Source organism: Schistocerca gregaria, chromosome 2, assembly GCF_023897955.1.
Source record: "Schistocerca gregaria isolate iqSchGreg1 chromosome 2, iqSchGreg1.2, whole genome shotgun sequence".
NCBI lineage: Eukaryota > Metazoa > Arthropoda > Insecta > Orthoptera > Acrididae > Schistocerca > Schistocerca gregaria.
In genome coordinates, this window is record NC_064921.1 from 757589853 (window position 1) to 757615622 (window position 25770).

General features: G+C 39.1%; 1 protein-coding gene across 18 annotated transcripts in view; it reads right to left on the reverse strand.

Annotated features, from left to right (window-relative positions):
- LOC126334957 (kinesin-like protein unc-104) overlaps nucleotides 1–25770 on the reverse strand; it is a 331002-nt gene that overhangs the window by 143683 nt on the left and 161549 nt on the right. For all 18 annotated transcript variants that reach the window (XM_049997727.1, XM_049997726.1, XM_049997724.1 and 15 more), the window contains exons 3-9: nucleotides 19141–19223; nucleotides 18974–19052; nucleotides 18726–18895; nucleotides 17491–17669; nucleotides 10926–11181; nucleotides 8136–8293; nucleotides 4233–4372 (exon numbers count right to left, since the gene is read on the reverse strand). In XM_049997727.1, coding sequence (XP_049853684.1) covers nucleotides 4233–4372; nucleotides 8136–8293; nucleotides 10926–11181; nucleotides 17491–17669; nucleotides 18726–18895; nucleotides 18974–19052; nucleotides 19141–19223 — 1065 coding nt within the window. The remainder of the gene's footprint in view (nucleotides 1–4232; nucleotides 4373–8135; nucleotides 8294–10925; nucleotides 11182–17490; nucleotides 17670–18725; nucleotides 18896–18973; nucleotides 19053–19140; nucleotides 19224–25770) is intronic.

Here is a 25770-nt window from a genome sequence, read left to right on the forward strand (position 1 = left end):
TAAAACTACAAAAAAGATGGTTGCCTTGAAAAATATGGGTATATTAACTAATCCTAAAAATCATAATACATTGGGCAGTAACATGCTTAAGCTCTAAAAGGCATGACATGACAGAGATGGGATAATGGGAGTGAAAAGCTGAGAGAGAGTGGTGGTGTATGGGGATTTCTTTTCTGATATCAGTAATGAAGAGGAGTGAGGGAAGAATGTGTGTAATGTGACCAGGAACATGAAAGCTACTCAAAAAAGAGAAGAGAGAGAACTATAAGAATACAAGTGAAGTAGTGATAAACAGATGGCATTTATCAATGAAAGAGTTGACTGCACTGTAAGATGTAAGTTGGTAGTTGTAGGAGTTCCTTATAATGCACACATATGACGCAGGAGAAGTACTTACAAAATGTAAATACTGAAAGAATTCTTTTAAAAAAATAGAAAATTTAAAGGTAAATGAGAGATGATATTACAAGGAGTACATCAAGAGTTGCTTCCAAATATTAATTTAACTTTATTACTACTAATTTTGAATCAAAGTGGTCAATAACAAAGAGAATGTATCTTCTTTTAAGATTAAAACTCTTTGTTGACCAGTATTCAAACTTGTCTGTTTATCATTTGTAGGCAATGTTTACCAATTATCTATTACTCTAGAATTAGGAATATGAAATGAGGGAGTTAAAGCAGGTACTTATTCACAAAAAATATCATCACTAATACAAATGAAACAATAACATTAAAAGCAGATGGTTGTTACCATGCTCTATACACTAAATATAAGTAGAGATGGAAGGTGGGTCAGAATGTAACATCTTGCCAATGCCTAGGCCACTGCAGAAAGGGTCTAGTATGCAAGTAGATGGAAGACAGGTCTTGGAGATATTTTACAGTCAAATGAAACCATCCCAGAGAAAGCCTACATCAGGAAGAACAGAATAAAGTATCACCATTTCACCACCTTTGTATGTGATACACTGTTTTTGAAACCATCGGTCAAGTAGACTGAAGCCTTGAAAGGAATGTCAAAGCAAGTTTTTTCCCTTTACATGGACAGAGGCAAGGACCACTCATTCCAAAAGTGGTATGAAACAGGACTGTGTGATGATCAGCATGTGCCTAGTAATGCTGCCTTTTACTAAGTAGACACCAGAACATCCACCTTATTCCAAAATAGCTGTTAAGTTAAATTCCTATTCCAACAATCTACATTTACATGTTGTATAATAGAAATCTAAGGAAAGCATCTCACATGTACCAAACTGGTAGGTGGACCGGCACTCTCATTATTTACAAGAATGTAAGATGTGGTAAAACAGACAGCCAATGTGAACAAACCTTAACTACAACTTCTATGGAAAGCTTAAAAAGTAAATTAAAGTAATTTATCAGTATGCATAAAGATGTGAAATGAGGTAAGAAAATATGGCTAACATATGTTCAGAATGAAAGCAGAAGGTGTTCAAAGGAAGAAAACTAAAGAGGAAGGTAGGGGTGAAACAAGAGAGTTACAGAATGATTGTGCAGAAAACAGCATCTTGAGAAAGTGAAGAAATTTGTGAACTACTGGGTACTGGTCTTTAATTTTAACATTTGCTCCTCTGCCATTTGAGATCTTGCAGTTCATTTGGGATAGACTACTTCTATTTAGTACATTTGATTTGCCAAACATCTTTCCTGATCCTGAGTTCCCCAAACCTTCTCACTTCTCTCCACTTTCTTTCAGTTCACTTTACATCTTGTCCATATTTTTTACTATTTATTTTCTTGTATTCTTCATGTTTTTCACTGCAGCCACTGGATCCTTACATTATACACTTAATCTCTTCTTTTCTCTATGTATTCTTCAATTTGTACCATTCTATTCTGCATGTGGATATTTTCTATCTCTTTGTCTACTATGGTTCTCTCTGCGGCTTTTGGATTTCTCTACAAACACCAAATTTAATCCTTTCCTGGCCTTTACATCACTCCACTGAATATGATCTTCCCTATCCCTGCTTTCCAATGCTCTACCATTCCACATTTCACATTACATGACCATATATGCTGTGATAGAAGAAATGTGTGTACAAGTATATTCTTCCCCAAATTAAAAATTAACTGTTATATATTGGATAGTAGGTATGTACACTTCTTTTAATAATATGACATGACTGTTGCAGTTTCAGTTTCATAACCAACATGTCAACAGTATGAATGACTATCATGATATATAGAGCAGGAAGAAGTACATACATACACAAATAAAAAAGAGAGGGAGGTTAGTGAGATGATGACAGACAGGAAAATTAAATATCCAATATGATTATTAAATGCACGACAGGCACTGAAATAAGATATGCTGAAGGATAAATATGAAGATCAATTAAAAAATAGAAAGATCAATTTGGGGGAAGGAACAAAAAATCTTTCCAAGTTTTACAGCAAATTTGAGAAAAAAAAAGAAAATACCTTTGTAAGATGTGGTATACAACTCACCCTGCAAAAGGAAGGTATTTAATAGTAAACTTTTTCATGCTCAGTTTTTGCTGTTGATATCTGAAATATCACTGTATGTTCTCCACAGTCCTAAATTGATATTTTTATGGGTAACAGAACCAGCTACTAACATTGTGCAGTGGCAGATTATTAGTTCACATCTGTACACTGACAGACAACTGTGCATTGCACTTCTCTTATGATCTGATTGCTCCAAAGAATAATAAAAGTTCTGTATATCTTCCAAAATATCACCCATTTGAAGAGAAATAATTTATCTATTTCTCAACACAAATTCAGTTAAATACAGTGATACAAGTATCTGCAAATATCAAGCCACCCACAACTACATCTGTATAATGAAATACTTGTTCTAGGATTAAATCTTGGGTACAGGTTAAGTCCTATTCTCTCTTAGAGCTGTATGATCCAAATAACATACACAGTAGTTATAGGAGAGTTTCAATAAATTGGGACCAACAGACTTTGAGGTATGAATGTATTTGTCAGTAATGCATGCTCATATAATTAAGGTGACATGTTAGTGTTTACCAAGTACAAAGACATGATTCAAGTCAGAGGAAACACTTCATGTTGACTGTAAAAGTGCATACTCAAAAATGGCAGCACTGATTCATGACTGCATGGCAGATAAGTGAAATATATCTATATAAAAACCCTGAAAGTCCCACAGGGAAAACTTAAATCTCTTGTTCTGCAATAGAAAAGGATGACAGGAACCAAGCGAAGATTCAAATAGTTTGACTGTACTGATTGATTAAGAAAATATAACTGATGTTTGCGGGTAATGATGTATCAGCACCAGTGAAAAATTTCGATTGTCACAGTATCATGCTTGTTGAGAGACAACTGGCCTTTCACACCATAAATAAATACATGATTTGTATTAACAGTCATATGTGGTACTGCACTCGCCCATAAAAGGTAAAGGTCCTGAGTTCAAGTCTCGGTTCAGGACATAGTTTTAACCTGCCAGAAAGTTTCCACAGTCATGTTTGACAAATGCACCATTTGGTTGAAGATAAATCATATGTGGTAATGAGGAAATAAGTCTCAAATGTGAGCTGATATAAAGAAAAGAAACTATGAACAACTATACCTTTTTTAAAATTTTTCATCCTTTCAGGAGAGTTAAGAAAGTTTCAGATTCATATGCTAATTTTTGTGATTGTTATCTTACAGACCTGTTTTCATGTCATCATCTGACAAACCAATTTTAGAACATTCTGAGCTGTATGTAGCTGTTTGCTTTCCCTGTCAGACTGTCACACTATTTCAGTGTTATCAAATAAGAAAGAATTTTCATTTTTAATCATTAACATTTATAATTTTCAATTTACATGAAAAATACACAAGACCATTTACTAACAATATTTATGACAGAATAGGAGTGTGAACTTACCTTGCCCAGAAACAGGAACAATTGGGACAATGCTGACAAATACTGTCATAAATATTGTGAGTAGTCTATATTTTACTTCCATTGTAAGTAGATAACATTTGCTCAATGTTATGAAAAGTTTCTGCCTAATGTGTATATATAAGATAATATGAAATAATTGCACAAGAATGTGTAATAGCTCACATGCAGAATTCTTGGTCACTGGTGTCTGTGCGAAGGAATTTTCAAGAGAATTCTAAGGAAAATATGTCTTTATAACTGGGTACGTATGACATGTATGCCATTGTACTGTAATCAACACAAAACACAATAAAATAATTCAATTTCCACAAACCTTCTTCCACTTCAATTCCTTCAGCCTTAAGCAAATCTCTAAGACGTACAATTTCTTCTTTGAGCTCCCGAATAAGTTTAGCATTTGCGTCTTCATTAACAACTGCCTTGCATACTATCTGTTTTGCACGGTCTGCATACCTGGTGCAAATGGTAATAAATCATTTGTCATCTCAAATATATTCCAGTAATTAAAATTTGAAAATTATAAAATGAAATACAAAACAGTTAATGTGAGAAGCAAAGAGTTTGGTAGTGGAAGTATTGACTTCTAGAATCTGATGGCTAAAAACAACCTACATGTTATCTATACTAGACACACATAAGCAAGGTGGATTGCTTCCAAATTCATTGTTAGACTTCCTTTCTTATTCTTCATAGATTTCTGGTATACTTTCTCCTAAATTAATTAATTCATGAAAACTGTTGCGCAGTCACAGAATGATGTATAAAGGTATCCAGCATATTTGTTTAATTTTATTTTGTGGCCATGAAGCAAGCAATAAAAGACAACTAAAATCTTTTTCGTAATTTAAATGTATTCTTAAACACAAGGAAATAACTGTATAATAAACTATCCCACCATGTAAAAACAATAAATACTATATCACTATTTCAATTGTCTCTTAAGACCTACATGTTAAGTAACATAGTTTAAAGGAATATCTTTTAGCATTTGAAGTAATGAGTCACTTTAAATATTCTTCTACTTAATTGTATGTTTAAATGTGTACATGATCATGTTATCATGTCATCATTACATGATATACACTTTATCTCTCAGACAAAAGGCCTTCGTCTGAAATAGAAATACACACACCCGCCTCACAAGCACTACTTGTTTACACACTTCCACTGTCTCTGGCCACTGTGGCTGGACTGAATCATAGTGCACCTGGGCAGCAGCAATCTGGGGAGAAGGAGGAAGCTTGGGCTGGGGAGGGGAGAGAGGGGAGGAGGGGGGGGGGGTTCCAGGGTAGATTGGAGGAAGGTGTAGTGCTGCTTGTGGTGCTTGTGGGAGTATTAGGGATGTGGTGAGAACAGGGTAGGGTGGCTAGGTTCAGCCATGAGGTTTGTGGGGCTGGTGGTAGTGGAAAAGAGAGAAATACACAAGGAAGTAACTATGTAATAAACTATCCCTCCATGTAAAAACAATCAAGACTATATCACTATTTCAATTGTCTCGTAAGACCTGCCTGTTAGTTAATATAATTTAAAGGGACATCTTTCAGCACTTTGGACTAGTGAGTGTGTTGGTGGAGTAGAAGACTGTGTTGTATAGGATTGAAGGGGAAGATAAGTGGAGGACAGGGATTAGCAAAGGTTGAGGTCAGGGGCCTATGGGAATGTAGAATGTATTGCAGGGAGAGTTCCCACTTGTGCAATTCAGGAATGCTAGTGTTAGTAGGAAGGGTCCAGATAGTGATCATTGAAGTGAAGCACATTTTGTTGGGCAGCATTTTCATCAGCTGGATCAGCCAGCTGTCTCTTGGTCACGATTTGTCAGAGGCCATTCATGTGGACAGACAGCTTGTTGGCATCATGCCCACGTAGAAAGCAGCTTGTTGACTGCAGCTTAGTTTGCACATCACATGATTGCTTTCAGAGGTAGCCTGCCTTTGATGGGATAGGAGACACTTGTGACTGGATGGAGTAGGTCATGGTGGGAGGATGCATGGGACAGGTCTTGCACCTATGTCTATTTCAAGGATATGAGCTACGAGGCATGGGGCTGTGGGCAGTGGTGAAGTAGTGTTGGACAAGGATATTGCGTAGGTTTGTTGGGCAGCAGAATACTGCATTGGAGAGATGGAAAGGATAGTGGGTAGGATATTTCTCATTTCACGGCACGATGAGAGGTAGTCTAAACCCTGGTGGAGAATTTGATTCGGTTGCTGCAATCCTGGGTGGTAGTGAGTCATGGGGGAGTACTCTTTTGTGGGTGGACAGTAGGCATGTGGGGGGCACAAGTAAACAGAGAGACAAGGAATAGGTGATCTGTTTCTGTACAAGGTTGGGTGGGTAGTTTCAATTTGTGGAGGCCCTGAGTGAGGTGCTTGACATATTGGGAGAGGGACTGCTCATCACTGCACATGTGACAACCACTGATGGCTAGGCTGTATGGAAGGGATTTTTTGGTATGGAATGGATGGTAGCTGTGGAAATGGCAGTTTTGCTGGTAGTTAGTAGGTTTGAAATGGACAGAGGTACTGATGTAGCCATTCTCACTGGAGGAATGTGAATAAGGTGACCTCACCTTTGTCCAGATCACAAAGACATCGTTAGTGAATCTGAACCAAGAGAGGGGTTTGGAAGAATTCCTCTGAATTGTCTGTGAGTGGGTTGGCACAGGGTGGCACCCAGCAGGCCCCCATTGCTATACCACTGATTTGTTTGTGAGTGATGCCTTCGAAGGAGAAGTAATTTTGGGTGTGGTTATAGTTGGTCATTGTGACCGGGAAGAAGGTTGTAAGTTTGGAGTCAGTCAGGTGTCAGGAACAGTAGAATTCAATTATGACAAGACCATGGGCATTGGGGATGTTAGTGTAGTAGAAGGTGGCATCAACAGTGACATACATGGCACGTTGTGATAAAGGAGCATGAACTTCAGAGAGGTGGTGGGGAAAACGGTTGGTGTCTTTTATATAGGAGGGTAGATTACATGTAATAGGCTGAAGGTGTTGGTCCACAAATTCATTGATCCTCTCAGTGGGTCCAAAGAATATGAGGAGGGACTGGAGATCCTGTTGGACTTCTGAAATGAGGTCTTTTGATTGTGCATGCCTGTGATTTAACGTCTCCTCTATATGGTGAATAGCAATCTATCATTTTCATAATAGCTCTAAGCACTATGGGACTTAACATCTGAGGTCATCAGTCCCCTAGAACTTAGAACTACTTAAACCTAACTATCCTAAGGATATCACACACATCCATGCCCGAGGCAGGATTCGAAATTGCAACCGTAGCGCTCGCGTGGCTCCAGACTGAAGCACTTAGAATCGCTCAGTCACAACGGCCGGCTATCATTTTCATAATATTGTTGTCAGTGCATCCCAGACTTTCCGCTGTTTGATCACAAACATAAGCTATTTCCATCATTTCCTTTTCCCTTGACAAACATGGTGTCTTCAGAACAAGGCTGAATAATTTTCTAATGATATATTAATTATCTGTGTCATGATCTCACCATTTGGTTTATGCAACTGATAGTTAGTTTCACTTTGGGAATGAACTGAGTGATCTAACCTTAGTTGGTAGGTGGCTCTTGAAGGCATACAATGTCTACCTGCAGCTCCTGCACCGCTTTATGTTACCTGATCATTAGAAGAATGCTTCAAATGACATTCCACTGATGGCGCCTAATCACTGAAATACCTGGGATAAATGAAAAATTTAGGTGCAAACTGAGAAGTTTGTTATGTTCCCCTGTTAGCTCTCATTACATCAGTGTGTAATTTGCTCAGGCAATGAATCATTTTGTGGTGAAAACATGCTTGCGCGATTAGGTCACAGAATTTTTTGTATTAAAATGTGTTTCCCACCATGCACAACTCTAAAATACTATCATTATACTGTGATTATGATAACACACAAATATGCTGCACACATTACTCAGCTCCTTGAGAGATATTTAACATTTACAGTGTAGCCAGTCACTGCTTCAGCAGCCTTATTCTTTCTTGTTATTTATCATCTGCTGCTCTTTTGACATTGTTTGGTGCAACTGGGATTAAAATTTCAAATATTTTCAATTAATTAAAAAAGTGTAACAGAAAAGTAAAAGATGTCAGAACTGAAAGCTATGCCACTGAAGAAAAAGTACTGACTTAATTGGACAAGCTTTGAACTACAAAAATATTTTCTATTTGTAAAATACTAAAAATATATGTGATCTGCTTACCTTAGTGTGGATAATGTTTCATCATAATTAATATCAGCTGGACTGATTGCAGCAACCATGGCTGTTTTGGAATTCCCACCAAGGTTTTCTCTAAGTAGCCATGTTAGCACTGAATCTCTGTAGGGGATGAAATCTGCTTTCTTCTTTTTCTTAGTTGCCTAATTTAAAATACAACATAAACAGCTTAATATTGGCACAAAGTATAAAGTTACATATTTGTACAATCATCTATATAAAAGGGTATGGTAAAAATATGGTGAGTTTATTTCAAATAATCTGTCTTCTACCATTATTAGACTGCAGTAACTAAATGAACCACCTTTTTGCCTTGTTTCACAATACTTTACTATTTTTGTATGACCTAGGTCTTGGATTATAAGCACTTTTTCTAGTACACATCTGATTCCAAAGATGACAACCAAGCAAAGACAAACATGTCAGCTTCTTAATCTATCATTTTTTGATTTAAACTATAAAAGTTATCTCTATTGACTTCTTTGCAAACATTAATTTTGTATGGTACAACATTCATTAGGATAGCATTTCCCGTGGCTGTGAATAAACACACACTGGAGTAACGCTACATGCACAGGAATGGGTATTTGTGTCATTATATATTTATGAAAGATGATATCAAGTTTCTTCTCCTATGTAGAGGTTGTGGTGTTGTTTAAAAGGGATGAATAATTGAATTGAGATTATTCATTCAGTAGAAGATGGGGTGGATACACACTTCTGTGTTATAATTCATACTATTTATAATTGAGTGAGCTTTCCACCTTTCCCTCTATGTGTAGGACTTTTACATCTACTACATATTTGTGGTTATTATATAACCACTGTTCAGCAAAGGATGAATCTGCATTCTTTCATCTCCAGCCTCTATGGTGTCTCTCAGTCTAGTACAGATTGACCTCTTTGTCAGTCCAGTATATCAAGACTGACACTCTCAGTAGATGGTCTTAAAAACCCCACTTTTCACAATGGCCAGTTGTTTATCCTTTGTAATGAAGAAACCTCTACCTCATCACTGTGGAACATGGAAATCACAGAAAAACTCTTCACCTTTTAAAATATTGCGTTTGGCTTCCTTCTTTATTTTTTTAATTTTTTTATTGAGTATGCTATCAATAAGATGGATTTAAATTTATTATTAGTAACTACTGTTTCTTTTGTATCAAGTTCATGGTCACAGGCTCCTTGGTAGACAGCAACAGAAAGGAGATGACAGATCATGTGGTGGAATGCTGCATGTGTGTAGGCTACTGGGTCCTGAGAGGAAGCTGAGATGAATGTTTTAGTAATGGAGGTTTTCAAGTAAACTTTAAATTTATTTAGATTTAGAAACTCTTTAGATAGGTAACAGAGAACTTTATAAGAATACATTTACAGGAGACCTTAAGTAATTTGACTAATATATTGTCCCCATCAAAGGAATTTTTCTTTTTCGTGTCTCTTAACCACTATCTGTATTTCATCTGCTATACAGTGCATCTCACTAATTCTGTTGTGCACTGATTTTTGTAGAAGGTTCATGGCTCTAACTTAAAGACCCTTTACAACCAATTTGATCGACTACTGTCAAAAATGGTTGTTGAAGATATTGGCTTCTATTTTGTCTTCATCCACTATGCAGCCAATATGACCAACTTTGGTACAGTCTACACCCTCTGAAATTTTGTCTGTCTCCCTTTTCAGAACCTTCGAATAGTTTTTATTTTATTATTATACTGTCAGTTTCTGCTTTAGTGAACACACTCTTGATTTTTTTTAATAAAATTCTTTAGTATGCTACACTATAAATCGTAGCACTCCCTATCCTGAGGTTTATCACTATTCTGAATGAAGTGGAAAGTGTTCTCTTTGTTGAACAGGATGCGTTGATTCTATTCATGAGCCAGTCTCCCACAATCACTCAGGATGATACTTTTTAACTTTCTTGCCAAATACAGCACCAAACAGTGAAACATATTCGTTCAAGAACATGTAACATTTATCACTGCCATTTTTAATCTGATACACTGTGCCCCATTCCAAATGTTGCAAATGCGCACTGAACGTTTGCAGATTTTTACTGTTGATTAATCTAAAGGATCTATTGATATAACAACTCTTGTTAGCAGGGCTTACAACATGCATTTTCCACAGCTGTCCATCATGGCCACAAACACCACTTAAAATCTGTCTTACACATATGTTACTGATTCTGTTATTATATACAGAAATATTATCAATCAAGCTTGTGCAGTTCTTTGTCACTATTGTGGGGGACGAAGCTCTTCTGACAAGTTTCAAACATTTCTAATGTAACATGAAATTTTCCTTATGTGTCAAATTTTTTAACCTAAGCACCACTTCACTTCTGAATCTAAAGAATGGCTTATGTAATACTTCATGATTACACTAAAAATATTTCTGAGACATTTTTTGGCATTTTAACTATATCTGAAAAGATTCTTTATTTCATGAAGGAGATCTATTGCAGCTATCCTTTGGTGTATCAGGGTGACAATAATTTTGGCACTTCTCCATTATAAGTTTCTCTTGTTGAAATATTTTGTAACTCAATTATATACCAGATTTTTTAATTCTGAAAATAAAATGCAGATATATCGCTTAGAGCATATTTCTTCTTACAAGAAAAAAAGACAGAAACAAACAAGATTACTTACCGCCTTGTCAGACAGTTACAGAATAAGCATGAAAAGGGAAAAAATGGAATTATATTTAAATACTTTTTTACATAGAAATACTGCAAAAATGATGTATAAGAATCATTTCCATACTCACCACTTCAGCCAGAGCTGAAATGACTTTTCCTAATGTGGTGAGACTTTTGTTGATGTTGGCTCCCTCCTTGAGTCTTGTTCCTTTGGCACCAGTAGAGTCTGCTCTTTCAGAACCAGCAAGGTCAACCAATGAGATTTTACTTACTTTCTCAGTAGTTAACTCTGTGCCCTTATCAACATGTTGCTGAGTAAAAAATATTGTGAACACGGCATGGGATCTGCTAGACGTCTCATTCATGTTTGTTGCTGCCACTGTCCTGCAAATGAAATACATGTATTTGAGCAAAACATACAGGTAATTAATGGCATCTTTAGTTCAATGGGCAACAAACAGATTATATATAAACTGAAAGATATATAATATTATGCCACAATTTGAGACTTAATGTATATTTTCACAACAAAAGTGGCAGCTTTAAGAATAGGTTTAAACATGTCACTGTGTACAGGATGGCTAGCCAGGCTGAACCCATTTTAGAATTTTTATGCAAAATTTTATTTAGAAGGCATCAGCCACATCTTTCAAATTCTTATCCAGCTTCACTCCTTACGCCTGTTCATTGCCTATGAGCCTGTGGGAAATGTGGGATTGGCATAACACCACCTTTCCAGTAAGGGTATACTTTTCACCACTCTGCTGAATCACCTACATGCACCACCCAGGTGACCAATAGGGATGTGGGAAATGAGTCACATGTGTGGTTGCAGGAAAGTTGGTAGAACATAATCTAGACACTCCCTTGTACTTCAGCCTTCAGATAGAGCAGATGGCTCACTGTCATCTACCTCTGTTTCTGTTATCCGAGACCTGCCAATAGTCATTCAATACAAACAACTTACTCTTACAATGTCTACTCCATTTCTTGCATTCAATCACCTAGACTGGCAGTGGTCCTTTACTCCGGTCCCAGGTGAGCCCTTCCGTACTCTGTAATCTCAGAATGTAGCTCTGGTTTACTTCACTTTACTCTTTTCTCTTGAAAACTTCTGTTCCGATGCCTTCCTCTACAACCCAACCAAACTCTACTTTTCAGGCTCGTGCAAACTGGTGTCAAGAAGTCAGGGTTTCCCACTGTTCCGTCTGAAAGAAGGCTGCAAAACTTTGCTTCACATTCTATGCTGTGTGGCAAGTGGAGGAAGATGTAACTGCTGTTATTTTGAAACATGCTAGATGCACCAGTGCATCAGCAGTTCTGCATGGAGTGCATTGCACCTGCACATTCCACTACCATAGCAGGCACAGTCCGTGTCTGAGTCCACAGAATGCTGCCTGTCGGCCAGTGCAGCCCTACTCACACCGCTAGTTCACAGAGCTGTGCAGTAAGACAACACACTGTTTACATGTGCTGTGTATGAGTTGGCACCTCTCACTAGTGTTGCCAGCCAGCTCCAGCCAGAGGTTTCCAGTTGCCGCACATCACTGCTGAGCCCAGGCACTATATTGAACCTGTCTGCATGCATGACGCATGCAAATCGTGATGAGTCCACGCTGTTCCTGTAGCCTTCCCAGGGGTTGCCTGTGTTTTTAATGGACAATGTTCAACAGAATTTTATTACTTCATCTTCAACTGTAATTTACAGAGAAGACTACAGGTAGATTAAAATACAAATGCGGTAAGGTTAGAAAACTAGCTATTACCCTTTTTGAGTAGGAATATTTGGGTGTGTATGCTTCAAGAAGAGACTTCAGTTGCACATAACTTTATTTGGTAAGATTTGTGGTCAAAATAGAGCAGTTATCTTGCACTTCCAAGACTCTACGGCACTAGCAACATTGCTTCTTTGACAGTTGGGTATGGATACGAAGAATAAGTAAGAAGACACTGTCTGTGGACAGAAATATTTATAGATGTGTGTTTGTTAAATATGACTTTTAAGATGATTACTGGGTAGAAATTTTCCTTATACAGGTGCAACTTGTCGAGTAGTGCCACAAAGACCCTGATCTGGCTGCGGAATCTTCTTCCATTTTGTTTTCATGTCAGGATCCACACTTTCTCTTCCATCTATCGTGTCAACATCTGCTCACCATTTCATGCCACTGATGGGAATGGGTTTCCACCTTCACATATGTGAGAACATTGAGGGCCTTACAATGCATTCTACTCAGAGGCCGGGTCTCACCCAAGACCAACAATATCTGTGCACCATGGGATTAGCCAAATCGTGTAAACTTTGGTGGGAGCGAGTTTTTGTGTCAGGGCCAGATACAGACCTGACACCAGCATTTAGGTCTTCTAGAAAAGCTGCAAACCATTACATTCTGACAATTCTGGAAGAGTCAAACAGATTACTAGTGAGAATAGGCAACTATAAGCATGCAGGGCCATCATACTGTCCCAGAAATATGACCAGCACCTTTTGTCACCAATGCTGTTAGAATGCTGTGTGACATCACAGGTTGCAGGACTGATTCACTCCCCCCCCCCCCCCCCCCTTTCTCTTTTTCTCCTTTCTCTTTCACCTTCATTAATTTGCTTTTCTTCCTTGGCAAACAATTTGTTCCATAATGTGTCTTTACAAAAAAGATATGGAGTGGCAGTGGAAGTGATTGTAATGTGTCATGGTGCACAAAACTAATGAAGCATTATGATTAATATGATAATATATTTACTGAATACTGTTGCTTGTATTCCTCTGTCATCTTCTGTAGAGAAGTGAGGTAAGTGGAAGTTGAGACTGATGTTGAGAGATAATGTAAAGATATTATAGAGTTAAAGATGAATTAATGTGGAGAGTTGCACAAGTATTTGAATTCCCCTTTTAGAACATGAGTTACCACTACGGTATGAGGTGAAGTGTGAATCATTGTGCAGCTCCTGTCACAGCCTGGCACACAGCTCTGAGATGAGATAAACAAGCCACACAACGATGCACAGCTACCCCTCCTTTTCCACCACTAAACATACAGCAGCCATTGAGGTGGGTAACATCATAAACTTCACCTCTACCTGCTATACATGGTTTGCTACAATCAAGTTTAAATCACCATGGGATGTTTAAATCACCATGGGACAACTGCACCAGCTGAGCTTCCCACTGCCTCATGTCTCAAGCCTCTTGCCTTGCACCTCAATGCAGTCGAAGTTTTAGTAAACATTTGTCACAGTTCTAGAAAGATCATAACTTCCATTGTAGCAGTACCATGTAACATGAATTCTGATATATTACACAACTGTTAGGATTACGCCTACTAATTTAAACTTTGTATTTAGTAGTAAATACACATTCGTTTTGTCACTGTATTATTTGAAACTTAAAGTATCACAGCCATTTTTACTATAAGGATAGTGGTGTTTTAGAAATCTTTCATGCGTATTTGACAACACATTATGTTACCTCCTGACATAGTTAATGAGGACACAAGCAATCTAAAAGTTTAACAAAGCTAAACATCTTTGTACAGACAGTATCTTGTAATAGCCAAGATCACAATCATATAACATTCAGTTTCAGATGAATATTCACCTATCGTCACATCAATTATCAACTTAAGTGCAGTATCTGGTCATAAATTTTAATTAATGTTTATGCTCCATAGAATTTTAATTTTAGTATTAATATAATCCCAAGCATTATCTCATATTCATTCTTGAGTTTCTTCCATGCTCAGTGCTGTGTTTTTGAGTTTTGGTATCTGCCTTTCTCTTTCCTGCAGCAAGTCCAGACTGATGTTTAACATTTTTCAGTGGTATAGTTTCTTCACACTGCTGAGGTGGGGAGGGGGGGGGGGGGCACAGTTGTGTGTTCTGTCAATCTGTGCTGTAATTTTACATCAGTGGGCGACTGCAGTCTGATACTGTTCATCTAATTTTACACCCACCCCTCTTAATTCTTACCATCTTGCTGTACTGCAGCTACTATTCTGTTTTCCTTCTTTTGTTGAAGAAGGATAGTTAATGCTGAATTCCTTCTGGCAGTACTGGTGTTTTCTACTTGTCTTTCCACTGACAATTACTGAGGCATTTTGCTTCCCTTCTCATTGAGTTCAACCATTACAATTTCTGAGGCTCTGCTGTTAGAAATGGTTCATCTTTGAGTTTGTATTAAGACTCCACCACCTAAGTAAGGGAGGGATAAGAATTCCGCATGCACACATGCAGATATCTCTCATCTGACTGCGCACCTCAACTATCACATCATGTTGTTTAAGCACTAAGGTGGAGAAACTGTGTCACACAATATTAGATTGCAGTTCAGTCAAGCAAAGAACAATGAATTGTTGCATGTTGTTTAGTTTCACATTTCACACTTCTCAACAACACAGATCACCAGAAAGACAAATTTTCACTATTATTTAATTATTTTTGGTTTGTTGAAGACATAATAAAGTATAAACTTGGACAAACTATCAGCACATGGACAAACACAATCAGTTTTGCAGATTTTTGTCACTCAGGCTGCCACATAATCATGACTTATTTAATTTTTTAATCCCTTTCACATATGTACATTGATTGAAACATTGATACCATGGTTGTAGCCTCATTATGGAGACAAACTTCATGAGGGAAAAGTCATAGAAAGCCATGACAGTTTAAATGTAAAAGATATTGTCTTCTAAACAGGAATTACACTGCAGAGTGATCAGAGTGCACAGAGAAGTATCAACAGAAATGACAAACAGTCATAAAAAGAGCTCAAAAACAGTTGAGAAATTCTTTGTCAGAAACTGTCCCTTCCACAATGTGATTTTCTTTTTAAATATCTTAACACAGTCTTATGTGGTGAAGTTCAATGAAAATGTGGAGTCAGCATTCCATTCTGTTTCTCCTAATTTTGATCCCTGCTTTTGTTTTTTTCCTGAAGTTCAACAATGTCAGATCTTAAATCAAAATATAGTTCCAGATATGCCCCTTGTCTTAACCAACATACTCTGCAGTAATACATAATGTCTACACGCACTTCATTTGATTCCACCAAAACTTTTGAAACTGATGGTGTATTAATGTGTGTGACTTCAGAAAACTTGCTATTTGTATCACCAATTTCATCATGTGCTTCATGAGCACTGACACACTAAAGAATGAATACTGTACAAATGAACATTAACTGTTGCAATGGTTTGCTGTTTCATTGTCAATTAAATCTTTCAATTCTTTGTGCACGGTGTTATAATGCCAGCTTATAGCAAATCAGCAGTATCCATCACTTACACAACTGCGAAATAGTTATTGAGAATTCTCAATGCTTATGATGACAGATCACTAGACTGCCTCTTTTTATGTAAAAAGTCACTGGCTCTTTGAACATCTTTTATACCATGACCAAACGGCAAAGTAAAAACAGTGTTTCTGCCAAACTAAACACAGTCAACCCAACCAAAAAGCACCACACCAAATGCCGGAAGAAACAGTGTGACATCACATTGTTAAATGAAATGTCATGCTGCACAGAGTAGTTCTGAGAAGGATCAAACAAAGTTGAGATGTACAGAGTAGTGACAACACAGGCTTAGCCTCATGCTGCGTGTGTGCAGTTTTGCACAGTGTCCACCCTGGTTGTTAATTTACCAGGGATTTTAGTATTAGAATGTTGCTTGTACAAATCTAGGGTGTAGGTCTTGTAAGTAAGCAGTGAAGTATGATGATGTGAATATAAGAAAACAACGAAAAGACCTACAGGAAGATTAATGCATTGTGAATGATTTAGCAAATGGTAATTTCATACATGGAAATAATGTGTAGATATTGTTTAAAGAAGTGTTTCTGTACTTAGAATTGATTTTTACAAATTATTCTGACATCATCCGTAATATTTTGTTATTTTAGTGTTAATAGCCACTAATTTAATATCTAACTGCTACATTGTCACTATTAACATATACTGGAAGCTTATTTCAGTTTCAAACTATCTCATTCAAAAGAAATGTTATTGTTACAACCCCTGCTGACAAATCTGAAATATGAATTAACACTTGATCTCCTCTTGCCCATAATCTGTTTATTTAGGATAAACACAGCAAAATTAGTAGTAAAACCAGTTATCTGTTTGCTAAATGGCAAGAAGCCCAGTTACAACAGACATTACTAGTTATCATATACTCGATAGAAATCTTCGGTGTTTGAGTATAGACACTTGTGGAGAACTGGTTGACACTTCTTTGTTTGTGCTTTAGGGATTTACTTATTTTCTGTTATGCCTAATGGGGGCTTATTGAAGGTCTTCGCAGCAGAATACGGAATTCACACTGATCTCTAGACGATGATCCAAAGTCTGCATGGAAACATTGTTGTTCTAACGAAATTGATTATTGTTAGCAACAAACACCAGGCACATATGTACTGTAAAGCATTTATCACTGAGACTATTTTTGGAAAAAAAAAAACAAAAAAAAACTGTGAAGCATGCATTGCTGTGACTAACAAGACTCAAGTGAAAAACATAGAAAAGGCAAGAGGAGAGACGATTACATATTCAGATGAGCAAATTAAAACTACTTTCTTCAGAGTACTGCTAGCACAATATCTAGGAAGAATTGCTGAATCAATTGAACTGTCTTCAGTTCTGTATCAAAATAAGTATCGGTAATGAACAAAAGACAAGAGAATCGTTACTGTCACTACCTGGCCTTGTTTCCTTCATCTATGAGATCGTGGATGTCCTGATAAGACGTGACTGCAAGCTTGGACAGATCCTCCACATAAGGTCCCAGCAGCGGGTGTTCCCTTACTCTCAGGTTACCTTTGTTCTTCGGATTTAGCAGATCTCGCACTCTCTCACAATATATCTCCATGTAGCTTACCTAAATGTTTCATAAAAGAGCGAGTCAGTCCAGTGCAGAGCTTAGAGTAACACTGTTCACAACAACACCGTTAAATTGAACTTACGAACTATCTTAGTCACGCAAAGGTAAGTCCCGATCATTCGATTTAAACAAGTTTTCACTATAAGTAAGTAAAATAAATAAAAATGTTGGGTACAGTGATAAAAAAATTATTTTAGTATTCTCGATACCGCTTTTGCTAAACTGCTCTATCCTGACTGAACCATGAAACTATGTTCTTTGAGGACAATCCGCTACCACGATTCGCATACCTATTACAGGTGTTGCCCTTTACGTCCCATTTTCGGCAAACGTCTCCCGATGGGCGCAGTTTAACACTTCCCGTTCACAACGACAGGCTTGCGCAGCACGTAACAGCGATTTCATTTTATCTCAGTTGTCACTCACACTCAACTGGCGAACAAGTATATATCACTTTGTCCACTAAAATGACAATGGGCGCGGATATCGTAAGGAGATGCGTCCTGCATAAGTTCGCTTTTCCCTCATATGACGATTTTTAATTGGCCTGCGCGTGATTCCATTCAGCTACCTACATACGTAATATGGATGAAGAACAAGATATTAAGATGATTCATCATAAGTAAATAAATGATTGCAGTAGACCGTCAATTAGTAGAAAATATGTAAGTTGTTGCCAGTAGAACAAGCATTGATATTGTTGGACCGCTAAGATTGGCTGTTTCACTTTTGATTGTTTCGCCATCCGCCGAAGTCTTCAGATTATTATCGATTAAGAACCTGAAGAAAAAAGTATCTGTACTCTACTGCCACAAAGCAGATAGTTTTTCTTCTCCCATAAACGTTACCCTTTTTGAACAATTAGTCTATTACTCAAAGCACGGTAATTTTGGTTATTATAAGCGCGGATAATCGGGACTTAGATTTAAATGTTCAAGGCAGTACAATATCAACTTCCATAACGATATTCTTGAATATTTCTAAAAACTAAAATATGCACAGTAGTCCATAGGAAAAAATCTCGTGAACACTGCAAGAATGAAAAGAACTTACTTCAACGGTGTATTTAGAATCTGAACTTGTCGTGTTGTGTATTCTTCGAAATAGGTCTTTACAGATCTGCGGAATTATTCCTTCTTGTCCTTCTTCTTCTTGCCTGCCCATCATGGTGTACGATTTTCCTGCTCCAGTTTGGCCATAAGCAAATATACAAACGTTGTAGCCTGTGGAAATGATATATTATTAAAAGTTGGCCGAAGCACTATTATGAATGAGTAAAAGAAACTTGACGAAATTCTTACCTTCGAATGCGTGCTGTAACATTTCTTCACCTATGTCCTTGTAAACCATCCGTTGCGTTGAGAAGTTAGGGTCTGCTGGCTGCAAGAATTAAAAAAAAAATAGTTGACATTTCTGGAGCAAGTGTGGCTGTAAGACACGTTTATTTTGCGGTGGATGTAATACTTACGTTATGTGACCAGTATGAGTAATCGTAGTTAAAGCTTTTAGTTGCATCTTTAGAGCCAGGCGGTGCTTTAGGATTAACTATATCTGCAACAGAAGAATGAAAACGAGGTTTCTCAAACATTGTTAAAACATCTTGCCTTACAATGTTCATTTTAATATTCATTTGTCTGTTCAAATGGTTTGACAAGGGAGCCTTAAACAGAAGCGCAATATAACAACGTCATTAAAAATACGGTGCTGATGTTTTAGTGAACGAAACAGTGTTATCTATGACGAAGAGTTTGCCACTTCCGAGGGATTCTGATACGTAAAGCAAAAATGTTTCTTTCTGTACGGTAAAAAGAAGGACGGAAGGTGAGCGTTTAACGTCGAGATCGCTCAAGACAAAACACAATAGACTTGGGGAAGGAATTGACCGAGTCCTTTTCAATGGAACCATCAGGCAAAGTGCCTTCAACGATTCAGGAATGCGAGTCCAATGTCGTAATGTCCCCCCTCCCCCCCTTTTTTTTTGTAAGGTAGACGAAAAAAGATCTTTCCTTGAAATGTTACCAGTCTTCTAATGCTTCTCTTCGCGCCATCGATAACAATTCACCAATGTTCCTCTATGAATTCCTTAAGTTTGCCCAATATGTATCAATATTGCATGCTTCCTGTACCGCCAAAGAGACTGGGGTTCGGACCTATTGTGTATTTAAATCCAGCGTCATACTGTCCCGTTTCAAACAACGACTCTTAGGGTATCCGCGAATTACAAGTCACATCCAATATGCACGTTGAATCGATGGACTGGGAGACTCAGGTTATTAAGGCAGGTAGTAGAGACAAGGAATCATGTGAAGTTGATCTAAACGCCTTATCCATAAACTACCATGGGCAGCTAAGCAGAGAACCGACTGCGGGCCACGGGCAGGCCCGAATGTTACTACTTACTGTCAGCGTAGAACAAGGGATCAGTGATCATAAGGCCGTTGCAGCATCGTTGCATACGGTTGTCATAACAATGAAAAAGACAGGTAATCGGTGTCTTTGCTTAGCGAGAGCGACAAGAAACAGATTTCAGATTACCTGCGCGGTCATCATGACAATTTCATCCCCAGCACTGACAACATTGAGCGTCAATGGACAAAATGTGCCGTACAACACGCTTTATACAGTTAAGCGCAGAGCAAAGTTGTGGGGAATGGGAAAGATCCGTTGTGGTTCGACAGCCGTTTTAGAAAACTATTACTACAGCAATGAAAGCTTCACTGAAAATTTAAACGTAGCCAAAGCATCAGTGACACACAAAATGCGAACGAGGTGAAAATTATCCTAAGGAGAGCAATGTGTGAAGCTTTCGACGAATTCGAAAGTAAAACTACATCTATTGACTCGAGAGAAAATCCTATGAAGTTTCGGTTTAATGTTAAGTCAGTGACATATCGAAGCTATCTGCCCAGACATTCTTACTGTAATGGCATCGAAACATAACGGGTGTTCAGAAAGGAGCTATGCAGTGCCATGTTGTGGTGTGATAATGACTGATATGATTGTCAATTATTAATACAACACTTATCATTGTTTAACACATTTGAACCATATTTGACCAGGTATTTGTATTTGTTCGCAGGTCCAGTTTGAAGACCAACGTCTAGTGTGACATCATTGTCATCCGGGTCATCATGCTGACGATTGAACAAAGAGTGTATCTTGCGGAGCATGTGTTCTGCAATGGAGACAAGTTTACTTCAGCAGTAGGGGCTACATTTGTAGCAAAGTTCCCAGGAGTTCTGTACAGAACCTCATCACCAAGTTATTAAAGACCGGAGGCGTTCATAATGCTCCAAAATCAAGCAGGCCATCCACATCCGCGTCCACGTGCGAAGAGAAGGTGGCGGAGGTGCAAGACATGATGCTGCGAAGTCCAAAGGTATCGGTTAGACGACTAGCTCAGTAGGCCCACGTGTCCGTGGGTTCCCCTCACAAGATTCTCCGGACGTCACTGTCCATGTATTCGTACAAAATGTCGGTCGTGCATGAACTGCGAGACAACGACAGGCCCGAAAGTTAATGCGAACTTTTGCAACTGCTTTCTGTCCTTCGTGCACGTCAATGGTGAGGGGATTCTTGACACGTCGTTTTTCACGGATGCGGCATGATTTCACCTTTCCGGTTACGTGAACATCCAGAATAGACGTGTGTGGACTATGGAGAATCCGCATGACTTTAAGGTGTCCCAACTGTATGATCAAAAGGTTGTGTTTGGCGCCCCGTGACTTAAAAGCGTATCACTGGGCCGGTTTCTTTCAGGACACCATAAACGCAGAACGGTACTGCACCTGCATTCTGGAGCCCTTCCTGGGTGAACTGAACGACGACGAAATTGAGAATGCCTGGTTTCAGCAGGATAGGGTGGCTGCACATACCGCCTACAAGGGGATGAACTTTTTAAAGGACATCTTCTGTGACCTCTGTAGGAATCTACCTGAGTTCCGAAAACAACGATCGTATGATACGCAGTGTGCTGTCCTCGTCGACGAGACCTGGAAAACAGTATACACCAACGTCCAGGTAGACGCCGTGTTCGCCGGCCACTGTGGCCGAGCGGTTCTAGGCGCTTCAGTCCGGAACCGAGCTGCTGCTACGGTCCCAGGTTCGAATCCTGCCTCGGGCATGGATTCATGTGGTGTGCTTAGGTTAGTTACGTTTAAGTAATTCTAAGTCTATGGGACTGAAGACTCAGATGTTAAGCCCCATAGTGCTTAGAGCCATTTGAACCATTTGAACGCCGTGTTCTTTGGCTTCCGGAAGGCGTTCGATACAGTTCCGCACTGCCGCCTAATGAGCAAAACAGGAGCGAACAGAATATCAAACCAGCTTTGTGGCATGACTGAAGTGTTTCTAGCAAATGGAACACACCATGTCATTCTCAACGGAGAAAAGCCGCCAGGTGTAAAAGTAACTTTGGCCGTACTTTCACAATGTATGTAAATGACGTTGTGGTCCTACATCTACATACATACATACTCCATTCCTGTCCCAATCGCAAACAGAGCGAGGGAATAATGACTGACTATATGCCTTCGTACGAGCCCTAATTTCTCGTATCTTCGTAGACCTCGCGCGAAATGTATGTTGTCGGCAGTAGAATCGTTCTGCAATCAGCTTCAAACACCGGCTCTCTAAATTTTCTCAGTAGTGTTCCTCGAAAAGAACGCCTCCTTCCCTCCAGATATCCCCATTTGAGTTCTCGGTAACAAATATAGCAGCCCGCATCTGAGCTGCTTTGTTGTCTTCGTTCGATCCGACCTGGAACGGATCCTAAACACAAGAGCGGCACTCAAGAATAGGTCGCACTGGCGACCTATATGCTTTCTTTACATGTGAGCCACAATTCCCCAAAATTTTCCCAATAAACCGAAGTCGAAAACTCGCGTTTCCAAGCACAATGTTCACATGCTCGTTCCACTTCATATAGTTTTGCAACATTACGCCCAGGTATTTAAAAGAGATATTTGTATCTAGCAGGACACCACTAATGCTTTATCTGAACACGATTTCGCAATCGTAGACTATCTAGGAGTGTGTAGAATGCAAACTTTCACCTCCGGAAATGTCATAATCAATAAAATGTTGCCGGCCGGATCGGCCGAGCGGTTCTAGGCGCTACAGTCTGGAAACGCGCGTCCGCTACAGTTTCAAGTTCGAAACCTGCCTCGGGCATGGATGTGTGATGTCATTAGGTTAGTTAGGTTTAAGTAGTTCTAAGTTCTAGGGGACTGATGACCTCAGAAGTTAAGTCCCATAGTGCTCACAGCCATTTTCGAATAAAATGTTCCGGACTATTACGTCGTGGTCGAATGGATTTCTCTTTAAAACCCGACGTTTCGTCCCCATCTGCGTGGTACAGACAGAGTACATATTAGTTTTGATGTGGTGTCACTATTCACTAAGATGCCACTCAATGAAGTGTTGCAACAGCTGAATCGAATTTTCCCCCTGATTTTACAGAACTGTTTATATATTGCCTCACAGCCGCGTATTTCAATTGGAACGATGAGTTCTATGAACAGACGGATGGTGTCACTGTCAGAAGCCCCTGAAGCTCGGTTACAGTGAACTTCTTTATGCAAACATTCGAGGAGCAAGTATTGGAAACTGCAAACAAGAAGCTGAATATCTGGTTCTGTTACGTGGATGATACGTTTGTTCTGTGGCGACATGGCGTGGAGGATGTAAATCGTTTTCACAAACACCTGAACGGTATCAGTCCGATGATTCAGTTTACCAAGGAGGAGAAGGCAGGCGAAAGACTAAATTTTCTTCATGTACTAGGTTTCAAGAAAAACGTTGGCGGATAGAGAAAGGAAATTCTGCGAACCTGAGCTGCTTGACGCAGAATTAAAACGTCTCACCAACGCACTGCCCAAGAATGGTTATTCATTCACTGAGGTGAAAAGAGCTTTAAGACCTCGCGTAGAAATTATAGTGTTGCTCAACAGTCAGTGAAATTGAAAATTTTCCTGCCATTCATTAAGGAGGTAAGTGAGCAGATAGGAAAAATTCTGAAAAAACGGGACATCGCGGTAATCTACAAGCTACACGGAAGATACAAGATCATCTAAAATCAGCCAAGGATGGTTGCCAACCGCTGGAAAAATCTGGAATTTAGGGGATTCCGTGTAGCTGGGGGGGGGGGGGGGGGGGGGGTACGTAGGTACTACCAACAGAACTGTCAAAAAACGACTCGAAGAGGAGATGTACAATTTCAGAAGAGCGGCGACTGACAGATCAGGTGTTGAGGATCATGCTTTACAGCCAGGAGAACACCACATTCATTTTGATAGAACTCAAGTACTGCCAGCCGGAAGCGGATTTCATACAAGGCTATACAGAGACCATAGAGATTACAAAACACCTCAGGAATTTCAGTACGATGGACGTGAAACTGAATGACTTTTGAATTCCGGTGCTGTAGAAGATGTGTACCACTTTTCCACCACGGGATGATAGCAACAGCGGACGACGGCAGTCGACAACAGCCAATTGCGGTCTCGGGTTCAAAACATGTGACATCACGCCACTGCGCGGAAGCTCGTGGAAGCGGAATTTTGCTGCAGCCAGTAGCGAGCCAGGGTGTGAATCGGAAATTCAACAAAGCTGCGATCCCCCTTGAAAATGTCCTCCGCAGAAAGCGACGAAACGTCGGGTTTTAAAGTGAAATCCATTCGACCACTGCATAATAGACCGGAACATTTTATTACCTGGAAGTGTGCGCAAGGAGTGATTTGAAATGGAGCGGTCACATACAAGTAACCGCAGGTAAGGCAGATGCGACACAGATTCCGTGAAAGAATCCTCGCCCACCGATAAGGGAGGTAGCTCACAAAACGTTCGACTCGTACTTGAATACTGAACGTCAGCCGGGGTCCGTAACAAATAGGAGTGATAATGGAAATAGAGAAGGTCCAAAGAAGAGCAGCGCGTTTCTTTATAGGTTCATCTAGTAAGCGCGAAAGCGTCATGGAGACGTTCCGCCAAATCCAAAAGCAGACACTGAAAGAGGCGTTCTGCATCTGTTAAAGTTCTGAGGGCGTATATTCCAAGAAGAGTCAACTTTTACATTACTTTCTCCTATGAAAATTCAGCGGAAAAATCATGATGGTAAAATTAGAAGGACACCAGCACACAGGGAAGCTTACCTGAAATAGTTCTTCCTGCGGACTATTCGGGTCTGGAACAGGACAGGGGGGAAATGGCAGATGGTGGTGTAGCCAGAAAATTCATTGTCGCATTGTTTTTCATTCATTCATTCATTCATTCATTCATTCGTTCGCACATAACGTTCCGTAAACCCCATCATAAGGAAAGCCTTTAGGAATGTGGAGCTTAACAGACAGGCAGAAGCAGTTATCGCAGACTACTTCTGGAAGGAATACTAACAACAGAAAAAGGTATTTTGCACCGATATGTTTCCACGAAATTACAATCACCAACTCTTCTGTGCCAGAACATTTTGTTGATTTCAGCCTACATACGGAGAAATAACCATCGTGATAAAATGACGGAAATCAGAGCTCACGTGGAAACACGCAGGTGTTCTGTTTCCCCATATGCTGTTCGTAAGTGGAACGGTAGGAAAGTAGCTTTGAAGTGGTTCTACCAACTCTCTGCCAAACACTTAAGTGTGAATTGCATAGTAACGCTGTAGCTCTTTTGCTAGAGACATCTTGCAGCATTTTTGCCATTCGTACTTCTTCGACGTTAACACTTTTTTATATTTACTTTTTTTGATGTTACATCAGCTAGTTAACTAAATGGATCGTTTGTGAATTATATTTTGAAGCAGATTATACAGATTGAAAAAATTCATTTCTGTTTCCAGTGCTCGGACTGTTTTTGAATTATATTTTGAAGCAGATTATACAAAATGAAAAAAATACATTTCTGTTGCCTTGTCTTGGAGTTCCATACATAGTAGCGACCTCGTTTCTGCCAGCGGACAACCATTCCAGGAATGTGCGTTCCTCTGAGCTTGTTTCTTTTGTAAGCTGTTACTAATTTTTCGTTAGAGCTACCCATTAAAGTTATCCTCAACCTAACGTAACAGAAAAAAATTAATATTAATAACTGAAAACTGAAAACAAGC